This window comes from Thunnus thynnus, chromosome 18 (assembly GCF_963924715.1).
Source record: "Thunnus thynnus chromosome 18, fThuThy2.1, whole genome shotgun sequence".
Lineage (NCBI taxonomy): Eukaryota > Metazoa > Chordata > Actinopteri > Scombriformes > Scombridae > Thunnus > Thunnus thynnus.
In genome coordinates this window covers 3,881,224-3,897,426 of record NC_089534.1, presented here as the reverse complement: position 1 = coordinate 3,897,426, position 16,203 = coordinate 3,881,224, and the positions used below count along the sequence as shown (strand labels likewise).

Here is a 16,203-nt window from a genome sequence, read left to right as displayed (position 1 = left end):
CTTGAGGACAATATACACAGTTTTATTTACTTCTATAAGCTAAATCCAGAAAGATTCTCTTTGCTTTAAGAGAAGTTATCTCATGTTTAAAATCAACATCCAGACTAAAATCTTCTATCTGTCAGACGTGAACCTCTATTGTATCAGAGGATAAAGATGCTGAGTCACTCATATGTGATATTTAATAAAAAGCCATCATCAGTATGTACAGTACGTATCTGGCTTTTTAAAGCAGTGTTCAGGTTGAGCTATTTTCTCATTAAATTATATTAAAACCTGAATTATTGAATGCATTTCCCTCATGGCAGTAAAATATGACACAAGAAGTAACTCTGCACTTTATAGTAGTATAATAATATCAGCAGTACTACTAGTAGCAAGCAGCAGGAGCCATAATAGTTGTACAAGGTGGTAGCAGTAGTACTAGTAATAGTTATAACTGTGACAAGAGTAGTAAGTTTACCAGTATTATTAATATTTCTTCTAGTAGTACTTGAAATAGTACTGTAGTAATAGCAGCAGTAGTAGTTGTAGTAAAATAGTAGTTATAGTAGTTCCATTAGTAGTAATAGTACTAGTTGTACTAATATTAGTAGAATTCAGGAGTAGAGGCAGTTAAAGTTGCAACCGTATTAATTTATGACACAATTTCAATACTTAGGCCTTTATCAATCATTATGGTTTATTGGCTTGCAAAACCTTTTAATTTAGGTTTTACAGATGTTAGAAATATGAAGCATTTTAAGATATTCTAGGAAATGACATCACAATAAACAAAAATACCAACGTAGACACTGGGGAAATATGTCTATATATGCACTCTGCTCATAAAAATGTGCATATTTCAAAAACTAAAAAATGCAGATAGTTCAAATAACTTATAGAGTGTTAAGAAATATTTTGTTCATGTTTCTACATTCAGAAATGTTTTGGATCAACGTGTTTTGTGTGTTTATTCAGTAAAATTTGATGAAAAAAACGTCTGATTTTCATATTTTTTTTAAATATATGACACAATTTCAATACCTTTATCAATTATTATGGTTTATTGATTTACATAACCTTTTAGCGTAGCTTGTACAGATTCTAGGGATATGAAGCATTTGAAGATACTCCAAAAAATGACATCACAATAAGCAAAAATACCAATGTAAACGCTGGCGGACCATTTCCATCGCAGAGTTCAAAGGGTTAATAAAAGTAAGAGCAGTAGTTGCTGGTGATTGTAAAAGTTGTACTGCAGTTGAAGTATTTGTAGCAGGTAGAGCAGTAGTACCTGTAGTAGTAGTAACAGTATTAGTAGTACTGTATATACTAATCAAATTGTGGCGTTTTATTAGCGTACAGAATGTGGTTTTTATAAGTTATTACAACAAAAAGAGACGATTGCATGTTTTAGTTTAATTGCAGATGATGTGTGTGTGTGTGTGTGTGTGTGTGTGTGTGTGTGTGTGTGTGTGTGTGTGTGTGTGTGTGTGTGTGTACTGCTGGCAGCTTTCAGGTTTCCATTACTGCATTTAAACATCACAACCATTTCAATAAAATAGAAGCAGCCGTTAGAAAAAAACCTTTATTCAGGAGTCAAACAGGATATCAAAATGATTGAGATGATGCAGCTGATGACGTCAAACAGGAAAGTGAGAAAAGAGACAGAAGTTTCCTCAAAAATCCCTCACATGAGAAACCGAACCGATGAGTTTAGAAGGTTAAAGCAGATATTTAGACTTTTTTTTTTTTGTTATTTTTGTAGGTCAGTTAACTTCAGTTGAGTGTTGACTCTGCTGGAATTTGAAATGAAAAACCAAAGAAGAACGTCACATGACTGAAGGGTCACAACAGCTGCGGTTTGTCCGTCAGTAACGACCCCACCCCCCCGCCGTGTCCTGCCAGTGCATCTCAAAAATAAAAAAACTATGTCAAGTATGTGACCAACAAAAGCTGTGTGGACTCTTTACCTTGACAACAAAACCAGAACCAGAACGATGCATCAGTGTTTAGACTGAAGGACTCCCGCTCTGATAGATTTATGTAGCGTGAAAATAAACACACATGAAGTCGTGTAGAAAAATGCACACATGCACGACAGCAAAGTGAAGCACACAGAAAACACTGCAGAACCTCTGACAGCTGCTGTTCATCTGTAGCCCTTTTCTGTCTGTGATGCTGCTGATGACTCTTTTATTTATTTCAATGTTTCTCCGTGTCTTGGCTCGTCCGACGGCTGCTGGTTGTTCTGAAATCCAGACTTTGTCGTTCGCTCATGAGCCTCCTTCTTTGGTCTTTTCTTCTTCTCTCCTCTTCCTCAATCGAACTCCAATGACAGCTGCGCTCGGTAAAGGTTTTATAAGACAAAACAGCCGATGAAGTTACATTTCATTCCTGCTGTTTGTCACTTTTTAAAACATACTGAAATGATATTCTGTTAGAACATTTTTCTACCAACAGAATATAATATATGATCATTTAAGAGTGAACACTAGTGACTCCTTCATCCTCTTGATCTCTGTCGGTGCAAATCAATCAGGGGTCTCTTTGCCGACTGTCAGGTTCCACATTTAAGGTGATTCTGGTTTTACTAAGCTAACTGGACTGTGTGTTGACTGATAGAAAGTTGTGTGGACGTTGTGCTGAGCTTGTAGTTGTAGTTTTTGTAGGAATTCATCTTGAAATTTGAGTTACATAACAGATTCTCTTCATGCTTCGATCTGCTTTAGGAAAAAAACAAAACAAATCTTTGTCAGTTTCTCAGAGGTTTTACTCCGTTGAGGTCCTGCTGGTTGGATCTCAGGATCTGAACGTTTCTAGTAAAGACAGTGACAGATATTTGACCAAGTAACTAAAAAAACGTGAGTTGTGCTCGCAGATTCTTCAACAGACTCAGAAAACTTTACAATTTCAATGCAAAAAGATTATAAGACACATATTCTGATATAGTTTTTCCTCAAGCAAAGTTTCTGTCCGACTCAAATCTTTGACAGTTCAGGGGTTTTAAGGTGCACTTGGTTTTTTTTTTTTTTACTCTTCCACAAACAGCATCAGAGACACATTTCACGTGTCTTCATCCAGAAAAGATCTTTCAATAAATCAGGACTTGAAATGTGAGCTACCACCTTCCTCTCATAGTCAAGTTTCCCTCCAGCGACCCTCAACGCTCTCATGCATCTCCACTCTGTCCGAGCAGCTGTCTCTGCCCCCCCCCCCGGGGTCTTTGAGGCGGTGAATGGGTGACGGGGGCGACGGGGGGTCACAGGGTTAGGGGGGTCAGGAGAAGGGGACTTCCCATCTCTGTGTGTAGGCGCTCAGTTCACAGGGGCTGATGACCAGCATCCGAGAAGAGTCCATCCCGTCCAGAGCCATCTCCGAGTCCAGGCAGAACCGAGAGACGAGGTGCTCCAGGTGAGTCCCCGACTTCTGCCACCGCTGGAACAAACAGAAAACAGCTGGAGTGAAGATTTCGACACAGAAATACAAAGAATTAGCCCTCAGTTTGATCCCAACACTGTATTGTAGTGAAAGGAGGTAAAACTGCAGCAGGCGACGCTGTAATTAAAGTCGCTGCTTGGATGAGCTTCCGAATCCTGAAACCTGCAGGCAGCCGAGACGTCTCTGGGAAGGTGTTCAGTCATGCTCTGCAGGGCAGGCGTATTACTATATGACCAAGGTGCAATATGCAAAAAAAAAACATGAATCTGTCAGAATTTGCAGTGAGAGATGATGTGTTGAACTCTCTTGAATACAAAGAAAGAAGAAAGTGTCTCAGGGCTACAAGGGTACAAACTGAAGAGCTCATTGAATCTAAATCAGGTGGTTTTTTAATATAAAGAAGAAGAAGTGTTAGTATCAGAGAGAGAAAATATCAAACTTCACCAACAAAAATCAAGAAAAGAGAGATGACAACACAGTGTGAGTGACAGGTGTGGGATCCAAACTTTTCATAATCAGGTTTTGTTACACCTGCATATCAAAGTGTTAAATTGTGGACGAAACCTTCTGACTTCACTGTCAGTAAAGTGTGTCTGTAGTTTATTATATCAGGCATCGGAGTAAAGAAATTATACAACAACATCACTACATACAAAAAATATCCTGCAGGGAGGAAATCTACAGATTTGACTCCAGAATAAAGTTCAACTCTAATGAAAAACAAAGCAACAAAAACCTTGAAAGTCAGGAAGCAACGTGTGCATATTAACACAGACAGTGTTTATATATTTTTTATTTTTCTTTATCTTGACTTTTGTAGGAAAAAGTCTTTTTACTAATTACCCTGTAATGTATGACAAAAACTGTTTAAGGAAACCTAAATCTGCTCATAAAATATTTATTTTTTACTCAAATAATGTGAATCAGAATTAAGATTTGATAAGAATCAGAATTGTTAAGCAGGACTGGAGTCAAAACAGATATCATCCGTTCTAGTAGGAATCATAAAGAGGTGTGGACTCAGACTCAGACTCAGACTTGACAAAATCACACAAGTGACAGTCTTGTGACTTCACTTGAACTTTAGACTTTCTACTTGGAATAACTCGATGACTTGAAGCACAAAGATTTAAAATCATGTTATTAATTAAGAGTAACTGCTTCATCTTCCTGTCAACAGATTAACTTCGTTTTTTAAGGTTAATTTTAACTTGTGGTTCATGTTTTTACTCTATGTATGTTTTAACTCTTATTCCTGTGAAGCGCTTTATGAATATCATTTCTGTGGAAGGTGCTATACTAAATAAACTTATTATTATTATTATTATTATTATTATTATTATTATTATTATTACAAGCAGGAGATAAAGGTGCGTATAGCAGCCCAGCGGACGGACAAATAATGATTTGATTAGGACTCGAAACATAAGAGTTTAGACTTTTGACTTGAAAATCAATGACTTTGTCCAAATTCTTACTAACCGCTCATACAAATTACAGCACATGAACAAAATGAGTCAAAAACAAATAAAACATTTCTTTATGGTCAACAGCATAACTGTTTACACTCCTACGGTGTCATTTTTATCACCATTGTTCAGGATACTGATTAATAAAGTGTTGGATTGCTGTGATTCTCCACTTTCACCACTAGATGGCGGCGTCTCCTGACTTTTCATTTGGTTTGACGGTTCTCTGACCAAACAGGCACGTGTGTGTGAGAGAGTGTGTGTGTGTGAGAGAGTGTGTGTGTGTGTGTGAGAGAGTGTGTGTGTGTGTGTGTGTGTATGAGAGAGAGAGAGAGAGAGAGAGAGAGAGCGTGCGTGTGTGTGCATTATTCATAGCTGGATTCTTTAGCTGGAAAAACAAAGCGGCAGATATGATCAGACATGAAAAGAGGCTTTTATCCAGCAGCGGGTCTGAAACCAACTCATCAGAGAGAGACAGCGGGAGAGAGAGAGAGAGAGAGAGAGAGAGAGAGAGAGAGAGAGAGAGAGAGAGAGAGAGAGAGAGAGCAGATTGACAGATAAAGGAATAAAGAGAAAGAGTGGAGAAACAAGAGACGAGAGAGCAAAACAGAATCGGGGCGTGTGTGTGAGCAAATTTGTGTGAGCGTGTGATATCTGTATATGCATCTTTGTATCAGCGTGTTTGTGTGTACGGTGGCCATATTGTGTTTGCTGAAACCTCCTGAAGCGTATCGCTGTCATGTATCTTGATCTGGTAGGGCCTTGTAACAACACAAAGACGCACAGACACACACACACACACACACACACACACACACACAGGCTTTGTTCTGTGAATCTGCATTGTGGCTCTACTGCGGCGCTGTCATGATGACACGCTCATCACAGTGCAGCGACGGGCCGCCGATCCTTTTTAATTGAAAAAAAAAAAAAGATGGAGGGATAATTAAAAGTAAAATCAATTAGTATTCACCTCATTACTGCCTGCTGCAGCCCTGCTGACGTTGAATAACAATTTGCATTTTTCTCTACGCGCCACTATCTATTACCCAGAATACATTGGGATCAGGTTCAGGTCATCACAGGATGAACACAGACTGAACCTGAAATCTTCCTCCTGTTGGGACTCTGCAGGTTTTTACATTTTTCATGACTTCTTCTTGGCTTTCCTACTTCGAGATGACTCCCGTTGTTTTGGGATTTGATTCCTTCCTGGTTTGTTGATGTTGTTTTACTAAAGAGGAAGAAAAGTCTCCGTTCGTATGTGAAAGGAAGAACCGCTCGTACAAATAGATTCATTCTTAATAAGTTGCATGAAAAAGTTAAAAGAACACTGGTGATCGATTTTTCTGGAAGTACGTGTCGTCTGAGTCTCTACACACACACGAGGAAAAAACACTCGTTAGACTCATGAATTGTAATCGTGCCATGAGCAAACTTCACAGCAAGAAAAGTTTTGGGTGTGTGTTTGACAGGAAGTGCAGCTGTGTGTTTTTATACTGCAGTAATGATCTGAACCGAGGTGACTGAAGTGTGTATCAAGCTGCCAACCTTTGAATTTTAATAGGTGGATATTGACTGCAGGTGCGGGCAGATCGATACCTAAAGTACAGATACCATCAGTACTACGTCTTCTTTGGGAGGCTGATACTTGTATCAATACGTTTCTCTGCTGCTGCTAGTTGAACCTCGTTAGGTTGGAGAGTTAAAACAATAATCATATCTGTTATTTATCACCGAGGACGCATTCAGACTGACTTCTGCTGGTCTGGTGGTGGCGAGGGGCCAAAAACAACAGAGTCGACTGACAAAAATGTTAAAATAAGCGAAACATCTGGCAAGATGCAGCTTTGGCTCATCAAATACGTGCAAAAGCACAATCCTGGTGTTGTTTTTCCTCTTTCTTTCTCTTACCTCACACACACACACACACACACACACACACACACACACACACACACACACACACACACACACACACATGTTGCCACAAAAGTTAAATAAATTAATTGTCAGAGTTGCAAAACTTCTGTCTCTCAGTATAATAATCTAATCAGCCTTCAGATGAACAGATCTGTTAGTAACTCCTGGATTTCATGTCTCATCGGTACCTGAAGCAACAAGCCTCCATCACCCACCAGCACGCCTGTCTGACTATCTGTCTGTCTGTCTGTCTGTCTGTCTGTCTGTCTGCATTCGATTCAATAATTAACAGGATATCAGTTCATTAACAACTTGTGATGATAAAATAAGCATCAATATTGGTGATTCTGGCCCTGATATTACTTCTCTCTCTCTCTCTTTGTCGTGGTGTGTTTAGTTCTCCATCACTTTCTCTCTGTCTGTCTTTCTCGGTGTCTCTCGTCCATCACTCTCTCCATCTCTGTCTATCCTGGATTTAACCTCTCTCTCTCTCTCTCTTTCCGTGTGTCTCTCCACCAGTCAGCTCTGGGCTGTTTCTTCAGTGGATCTTCGTTCTAATTAGCTATCATCGCTCTACTTCCTGCCCTCTGACACACACACACACACACACACACACACACACACACACACACACACACACACACACACTGTAACAGCTCTCTCTGCCTTTTTCCTTCACTTTCTCCGGGTCTCCTTCCTCTACACCTCTAGTTTGTCACTTTCTCTTTTTTTTTTTTTTTATTGATTTTTTCCTTCCTTCTTCCTTTCCTTTATTCTTACTTATCTTTTTTATTCCTTCCCTCCATCTTTCTTCCTTCCTTCCTACCTTTCTGTTTTCCTTCCTTCCTTTCTTCCTTCTTGCATTCTTTCTTCCTTTTTTCCTTCCTTTATTCCTTATTTCTGTCTTTCTTTCTTCCTTCTTTTCTTTCTTCTGCCCCTTTCTTTGTCTTCCTTCCTCTCCTCCTTCTCTTTTCTTCTTTCCATCTTTCCTTCTGTCCTTCCTTCCTTTCTGTCTGTGTGTCTTTCCAGCCCGTCCTGTCTCGTAACAGTGACTCATTATCGCCTCTTGAGGTACGAAGCGGTATTACGAGACAGGACAGACCGGAGCTTTTTCTCACATATAGACCCTTTAATTCTAAAACACACTGGTGATGTGTGGCGTCAGATACTGTGTGCGTTAGCAGGGTCAGATACTGTGTGCCTTAGCAGGGTCAGATATGGCGTGCGTTAGCAGGGTCAGATACGGCGTGCCTTAGCAGGGTCAGATACGGCGTCCGTTAGCAGGGTCAGATACGGCGTGCTTTAGCAGGGTCAGATACGGCGTGCGTTGACGGGATAGAAAACGCTTCTGTCCTATTTTTCAGTGTTGATGCCTGTTGACACAACATTTCTTTCCTGATTCCCTCCGTCAGTTGGCACATCTACCGTACTTCAACTTCTTCTTTTGTTTTGTGATCTTCTTCTGTGGTGTTGTTACTGACACAGAGGAAGTTCTTGTTGAGGTATAAAAATATCCAGACCTCTACCAGCTGCAGTCTCAGCGTGGTGAAGCCAGTCTAGACCGGCTAATCAGGAGAGAAATCAAGTGCAAGAACACACAAAACACTCCTGATTCACTTTCTGTGATGTATTATTCTTCTTATTCTGCTGTGAGCTCCTCCGCCGCCGCCGCCGCCGTGCGCTACACGCACGCAGTGACGTGTTTTGAGTTAGTTTTCCCTTCCTCTTCTTCCTTCTTGTTCTCGTCTTATTCTTCCTCCTTTTCTCCTTATTTTCTCTGCTCATTTTTTCTCTCCCTTCGTTTCCTCTTCTTCTTTGTTTTCTGGCCACTTCTTCTTCTTCTTTCTCACCAGTCGCTGATGACTCATAGATCAAACACGTAATACATAATAACAGCGACGACAAAAACACGGGAGGGAGTGAATCACATCACACACACTTACACACAAACACGCCCGTATCAACACGCAAACACTCTTTTCATGTCTGATCATAACCGAAAAAGATTTGTTTTAGATTGCAAAGATCCAGATGGGATTAACAAGTACACAAAGCCACAAAACACACACACACACACACACACACACACACACACACACACACACACACACACACACACACATTTAAGCACATTTTCCATGCAGACTGAACAGTTGGTGAAGTGTAATGAGATAATTTTCAGCTACCTCTCCCTCCTCCACCTCCCTTCTCCCTCCCTTTCTCTCTCTCTTACTCCTCTTTTGTCTGCCTTGCTTCACCTTTCCACCTGTGCCTCTCTTCCTCACTCTCCTCCTCCTCCTCCTCCTTCTCCTTCTCCTTCTCTCTCTCTCTCTCTCTCTCTCGGGTGATTTATTGGTTGTCAGGTTGTTCTCCGCTGCAGGGGCTTCTGGGACGCCGTCAAGGTGCCCAGTGGTCAGGTAATGACAAGTGTGTGTGTATGTGTGTGTGTGTGTGTGTTAAGAGTATTTCAAGCTCCGTGTCCAAAAATATGTCAAGCATCTGCTCCTGAAGTGTGTGTGTGTGTGTGTGTGTGTGTGTGTGTGTGTGCGCAACAGTCATCTTTAGACAAATTCAGCTTTGGATTAATTAACATTTAGATTAATTTATCAGCCATATGATCTACGGTAGCGACTCGCCCGCTGCTACACACCACCCGTCTCCCTGTACTGTGTGTGTGTGTGTGTGTGTGTGTGTGCGTATGCGTGCGGACCTGCTTGCCGTCGGCCATGTTGCAGGGCAGCAGCAGGACCTGGGAGGCAGGGAAGGTGGTGGACAGAGACAGACAGTGCTGCTGCTGACGGATCTGCTGCCCGTGAGTGTAAACCCACTCCTGCAGGGAGAGAGAGAGAGAGAGAAGAGTTAATCTATTTTTATTTATCATTTCAGTGTTTTAACCCTTTAACATCCACTCTTTTTATAGACTTTTCACCTTTAACAGAAGAACTGTAAGGCCATGATGCATGTGTTAGGCTTCATTTGTGACATCTTCTAGTTTCTGGAGTTAAATACTATTAATAATAAAATAATTCAAATAAGGCTCAAAAAAGTGTTTTTGGTCCTCGTCTATAATGAGTCATATTTGAATAACAATAATTAGGACATGCTTTATGCCAGAACTATGCAGAACACCATAAACCTTCTACATCTTGTCAACCTGTATAAAATCCCAGACCTCTAGGTCTAACCTTATGGGAGCACTGGTGACCCCGAACCTCTCCAGTTATCTCCAATTGGCCAAATTGTGCTGGTTAACTGTTGTTTGTTGGTTGGGTTTTTGACATTTTGGAGCGCTGCTTTAGTTTTGCTTTTGTTTGTGATCAGCGGTCATGAATGTAAAGTCGTTCATATTATTGACGGAGGCAACAAAGTGACATTAAATTGTGTGTATTTCCATGTTGTATCCCTTTATTTTGACGGCGCTACATTTATCTGACAGCTGTACTAATTAGTTATTTTACAAATTAAGATTTTACATCAAAAATGTCGATAAAAATAAATATGTAGACACTCGTATGTCGTTGTCGGACATTATTCTGCCTCGTCTCTTCTGGTTGAAGGTTTTTAAACCAGATGTTGTCGCCTGGCTGCAGGGATTCGCTCCCATTTATCCACAAAGCATCAGTGAGGTCCAACACTGATACTGGGTGACGGAGCCCGGCTCACAGATCCTGTTCCAGTTGGACGGGGGTTGAGGTCGGTTCTCTCTGCAGACCAATCAAGTTCTTCCACACTTAACTGGGAAAGTCATTTATTTACGGAGCTGACTTTGTGCACGGGGGGGGGGGGGGGGACAGGACACAGTCGTCCCAAATCCACTGTTGTCTAAAACATCACTGTGTGCTGTAGCGTTAAGAGTTCCCTTTACTGGGACTACTGGGCCCAAACCATCAAAAATAAATCCCAGACTAAAAGTACACATATGTTTCTGGCCTCATAGTCTGTGATTATGACAGATTAAACTCTGCAACAGTGAATAAAGTGGTCGGCTCAACCTGGACATTACAACTTATGAAAATGATTAAGAATGAATGCTTTTATTTTGATAGCTAGAGTTAGAGGTTAGCTGCTAATTCTTTACTTTGACTTGAGGACAATGTTGAATGCAGAACTTTTACTTGGAACAGAATATTTTTACAATGTGCGACAGATACTTTTACACAAGTAAAGGGTCTGAATATTATTTTTAACCCACCTGTTGTCTTTGGGTCAATTTTGACCCGGGAGGACAACAGGTGTCATTATGTGCTGTCATCAACTTTACATAGACCAGTCTGCAATAATCCATCTACATATTTTCCTCTGATCTCAACTATAGTTCAAATCATAATTTCTTTGTCAGGATACTGTTTTGAAACCATTACGATTTTTTTGATGACACCTGTTGTCCTCTCGGGTCACAACAGGAAGGTTAAGTAGAGAGACATATAAAGTACCAGTCAAACACACCTTCACACTCACTTGAATGAGAAAATGTGGCTGATACTGTAGATAGAGAAGCAAACGATCAATATAGAGAATAATGAAGGAAAACAGATTGTAGTTAACAATAAGAGTAATAATATGTATTATTTAATTTATACTATGATATCCATTGTAAATAACAAACAAATTTCCAAAATACTGTTATTAATACTTCAGAGAAAAGATACATGAATACATACAAAAGAGAAACAAAAACATCATATATAGTATATATATAGTATAATGTGTTTGATGGAGCTGGGTTTGGCCAAGTGTTGATTGGCTGAGACTGATACCAGCCAAGTGTTGATTATCTTTATCACCGTTTTGTTGTTTTGATACTTTGGAGTTCATATGAACAATTTTCTTTAACTAGCGTGAAGCGCTTTGATTTGAACTTGACGTAAGGTCGCCATAGATACACATTTACATACATAACATATTCAAACATCCATTCATCCGTACGAGAGGTCTACAAACAAAACCATCTGACGGTAAGAAGATAAATGTGCATGTTGGAAGTCTTTATTTTGAAAGTATCATAGAAAGCCGGAACAATGTTATTATATACTCATGTTTTAAAGTGTTAAATATACAACACATAAAGAGATATACAGCATAAGCCTGTCTAATACTGGAACACACTGATGTATATTCATATCCACTCTGGCTGTCCAATATCCACACAGTGACATCTGCTGCACTGTGTGTGTGTGTGTGTGTTTGTGTGTGTGAGTGTGTGTGTGTGTGTGTGTGTGTGTGTGTGTGTGTGTGTGTGCGTGTGGGCATTAATATATTCATGTGTAGCTATTTCAGTCTGATGTTGTAAGCGAGTGTTGTAACTTTATTTTCTATTTGACTGATTTGAACTGCTGCAACATTAAACTGCAGCCACACAAACACACACACACACACACACCGTCACACAAACACCGTCACACAAACACACCGTCACACAAACACATACACACACACACACACCGTCACACACACACCGTCACACAAACACACACACACACCGTCACACAAACACACACACACACGCACCGTCACACAAACACACACACACACACATGCACACACACACACACACACCGTCACACAAACACACACACACACATGCATGCACACACACACACAGACAAACACACACACACAAAAGCATCATTACAGGAAGGCAATACTAAGGAGGTCAAGGTTCAAAGTAACAGCACCCTGATGTATTAATGATCATGTACAAGAAAGACGTGTTAGGAAAGAAAATAAGAGCAACATAAACACACACACACACACACACACACACACACACACACACGCACACACACACTAGATAATGTGTAACTGGGTCAGGGTTATTATAGCTGGCAGGATTCATGGTACATTCAACCTGTCTGCTGTTCATGTGTGTGTGTGTTTCCACACCCTTAGGGGACAGACAGTAGAAAGGTCACACCAAAGTGAATCACATCTTCACGCACACACACACACACACACACACACACACACACACACTCACACATACACACACATACATACATACTGGTATCATTAATATCAACGACTTAATTAACAGTTTTAATTATTACCACGTTATTATTACAGGATAAAGGCATCATTAGACAATAAAATTATATTATTAGTTAATTAACAGGGCTGCAACTAATGGTTATATTTATTACTGTTTAGTGGATTTTTAAAAATTCATTTAGGCTATAAAATAGTCATAAAATGCTCATCACAGATTCCCAAAGACTAAAGTTCTTATTGTGTCGGACTGAAATCTATAAATATCAAATACACAATGATATGAAAGACAGAAAAGCAGCAATTATCTTATTTTAGCAGCAAAATGTTTGTTGTTTGATAAATAACTTCATGGACTAATCCTTTAATTTTCTGTTAATCTGTTTTTTTTAATTAGTCAAGCAGTCATTACAGTAATCATAGTGAGAGTTATAGTGTTATAATTAGCTATAAGCTCTCTCATTGGCCCGTGTGAAGTGACGGAGCGTGATGATTGGTCGAGACAGTAGGAGGTCTGTGATGTATTGAGTTTTATCTGAGATATCTCAACGCTGCAGGCTTTATTTCACCATATGATTGATTTATTGAACCGCAGCGAAGAGAACGACATCGGAGGTTAATTGGTGCTGTGGCTCGATATATCTTCTCTGCAGGAGCCTCCCGGGATTCACTTACTGTGTTTACATGCAGGCTAAAGACTCTGAGGCTGGTCTCAACCATCTCACTGCTGACGCTGTCATGTGAACATCTCATCATATCTACATTTGTCACATCAGGACTAATTACAGACATATTCACCATCAGCTTCATCATAATGGAGGCTTTACTTCCTGAGGTCCAATAACATACAGTATTCTTATATTATTTCATCATCTTTACATACATGTATCTATCATCACAAGCTATAATAATGTATCATGACCTATATTTTTATATACATAATGTAATATAAAATGTATTTAATTGCATTCAATTTGTTTCATTCTATATTTACACTGTGCACATTATATTAGATTACATTTATTATTTAATAACATCTATGCTCACTGGTTCAGCATATAGTACTGTGTATAGCTTTTTGATTTATTTGTTAATTGTATGTATTTTTTCTATGTATCTGTGTTGTGTATCTACTAGGGATGTGCAGAGAGTCCAGTATTTGTATTTGTATCTGTATTTGTTGAGGCAGCAAAATTATTTGTATTTGTAATCGAATTCAAAGTGGAAAGAGGCTTAAAAATCCTGTTTTTGTTTTTATTACGCTTTTAATTTTAGAAAATTAAAGTGTTACAATAAGTGTTCATGAAGTGTTCCCTTGGGAGTGTTCCCTTAGTTCAGTTTTATCTCTGGGGAACACCCTCAACTCAGGGAGTGATGTCCAAATTATGAAATGTGCGTCATGTAGCAGGTGGATGTGACTCCCCTCACTGAGACCTGCTGATAGACGTAACAGATGTTTTTTTTTTCTTCTCAAAAACAAATAATTTTCAAAATATTTGTATGAAACAAATATTCGTAAAAAAAACCCCACTATTTGTGCTTTGCTGAATAACATATTTGTATTCGGGTACAACTCTAGTATCTACTCTCCATCCACTGTGCCTCTCATGTCTTTTCCTTGTGATGCTGTAATATATAATTTCCCTCCTGCAGATCAAAAAATGCATCACATCTTTATCTTAATCAGACACAACGAGCCTCTGTGTTGTATTTCTAAACAAAACAAACAGACCCATTGCAGTGTAGTGATGAAATGTGGAGTGAACACATTTATTTGCAGTATTTTAAGCAGATAACTTATTGTAATGTGAGTTATTGGTTTGCAGGTGAACACACTCAGCGTTAAGGTAGTTAAACATGAAGCAGGTCAGTGCTGAAACAGCCTGCACGCTCAGCAGAAAACCCTTCCCTCGGATGAATAAAAGATTAAAAACAAAATGCAATTTGGCTGGAAAATAACATTGACACCTGCGGCGCTGTGCATAAAGCTGTGAGTGGTAAGCTTTATTTTTCAGGAGAAAAGTTGGCTGAGCCGCCTCGTATTCATGCTTTCACACACATTCAGAGCTGACAGCAGGAATGATTCAACCGCAACTTCATGCCTGCATGTGCACTCATTACATTTGGGGCCAAATTGTGTTGAGAATTATGTTTTTGCGGCTCAGCGGGTCGCATTTCATGCCCGTCAGTCTCCTATCCCTGCGTCTCATATTCCTGCTCCGTTATACGTTATAGCTGTCGCCCTTAAATTATGTTAAACTTCAGATTAATGGAACAGAAGAATACATCTGAATCCTTGATGAATGACATTACAAGCATTCTCTCTCTGTTTTCTGCTGCTGTTGGTTCACAAATTGGTCTTTCTGCTTCCTCGACTATTGATTTCTTCCCGTGTGTGTGGATGTTGGTGCAAAATGGCGGCTGGAAAATAAATCCTCACTCTGTGTGTGTGTGTGGAGGTGAAAGCAGAATCTTTACGTTTACAGCGGATGTTTCTGCTATTAGACTCTACTGAAAATATCTTAATATGAGGTCACATTGTGTACATTCAGAACAGTAGAAGAAGAACACATTGAAGTTACTACTGTCATCGTCTTTTCTCAGTCAGACAGTTGCAGCTCATTCAGATGCTGCTGCTGCTGCTAACAAGGACCAAGAACAAGAACATATCACACCAGTTCTCACGTCTCTGCATCTGCTACCAGTGTCAAAATATTGTTACTGGTGTATAAATCACTTCATGGTTTTACGGCCTGAGTACATCTCTGACTTGCTTCCACACAATGAGCTGCTGATTGCTGCTAATAATTACATCCTGACTCTCAGACACACTGTGACTTTCTACAGATTTTATTGTGTTTATACATTTTTTTTATATTTCTGAATCTTTTTATGCTTTGTTCTTTTATCTATTTTTATGTAAAGCTGTTTTTGAATTGCTTCTGTGTATGAAATGAACTTGCTTGCTAAACAACAACAACAAAGCTGTGATGGCGATTAGAGCTGCAACTAACGATTATGTTCATTATTGATTAAGGTGCAGATTATTTTCTCAATGAATCGCTTTGTTAATACATGTAAGTACAAAGTATTAAAAATAGTTGTTATAATTTCTTACAGCCTGATTTGACGTCTTCAAATGTCTTTTTTTGTCCGACCAACAGTTCAAAACCCAAATCTACTCAGTTTACTGTCCTGTGTGATAAAGAAAAGCATCAAATTCTCACATTTAAGAAGCTGGAACCAGAACATTTTTTGGTATTTTTGCTTTAAAAAAAGACTGAAGTGATTATGTGATTATCCAAATAGTTGTTGATTCATTTTCTGTTGATCGACTAATCGTTGAAGCTCTATTAGTGATGTTAGTGACTAAAACCTCCGTCTTATTTCTCACACATTAAGG

The 16,203-nt window shown here is 39.4% G+C and overlaps 1 protein-coding gene across 3 annotated transcripts in view; it reads right to left on the bottom strand.

Moving 5' to 3' along the window:
• Positions 1-1,556: 1,556 nt before the first annotated feature.
• galnt14 (UDP-N-acetyl-alpha-D-galactosamine:polypeptide N-acetylgalactosaminyltransferase 14 (GalNAc-T14)) overlaps positions 1,557-16,203 on the bottom strand; it is a 203,702-nt gene continuing 189,055 nt past the window's right edge. For all 3 annotated transcript variants that reach the window (XM_067573198.1, XM_067573199.1, XM_067573196.1), the window contains 2 exons: positions 9,526-9,645; positions 1,557-3,420 (listed from right to left, as the gene is read on the bottom strand). In XM_067573198.1, the coding sequence (XP_067429299.1) occupies positions 3,262-3,420; positions 9,526-9,645 (279 nt within the window). In that variant the 3' untranslated portion in view covers positions 1,557-3,261. The remainder of the gene's footprint in view (positions 3,421-9,525; positions 9,646-16,203) is intronic.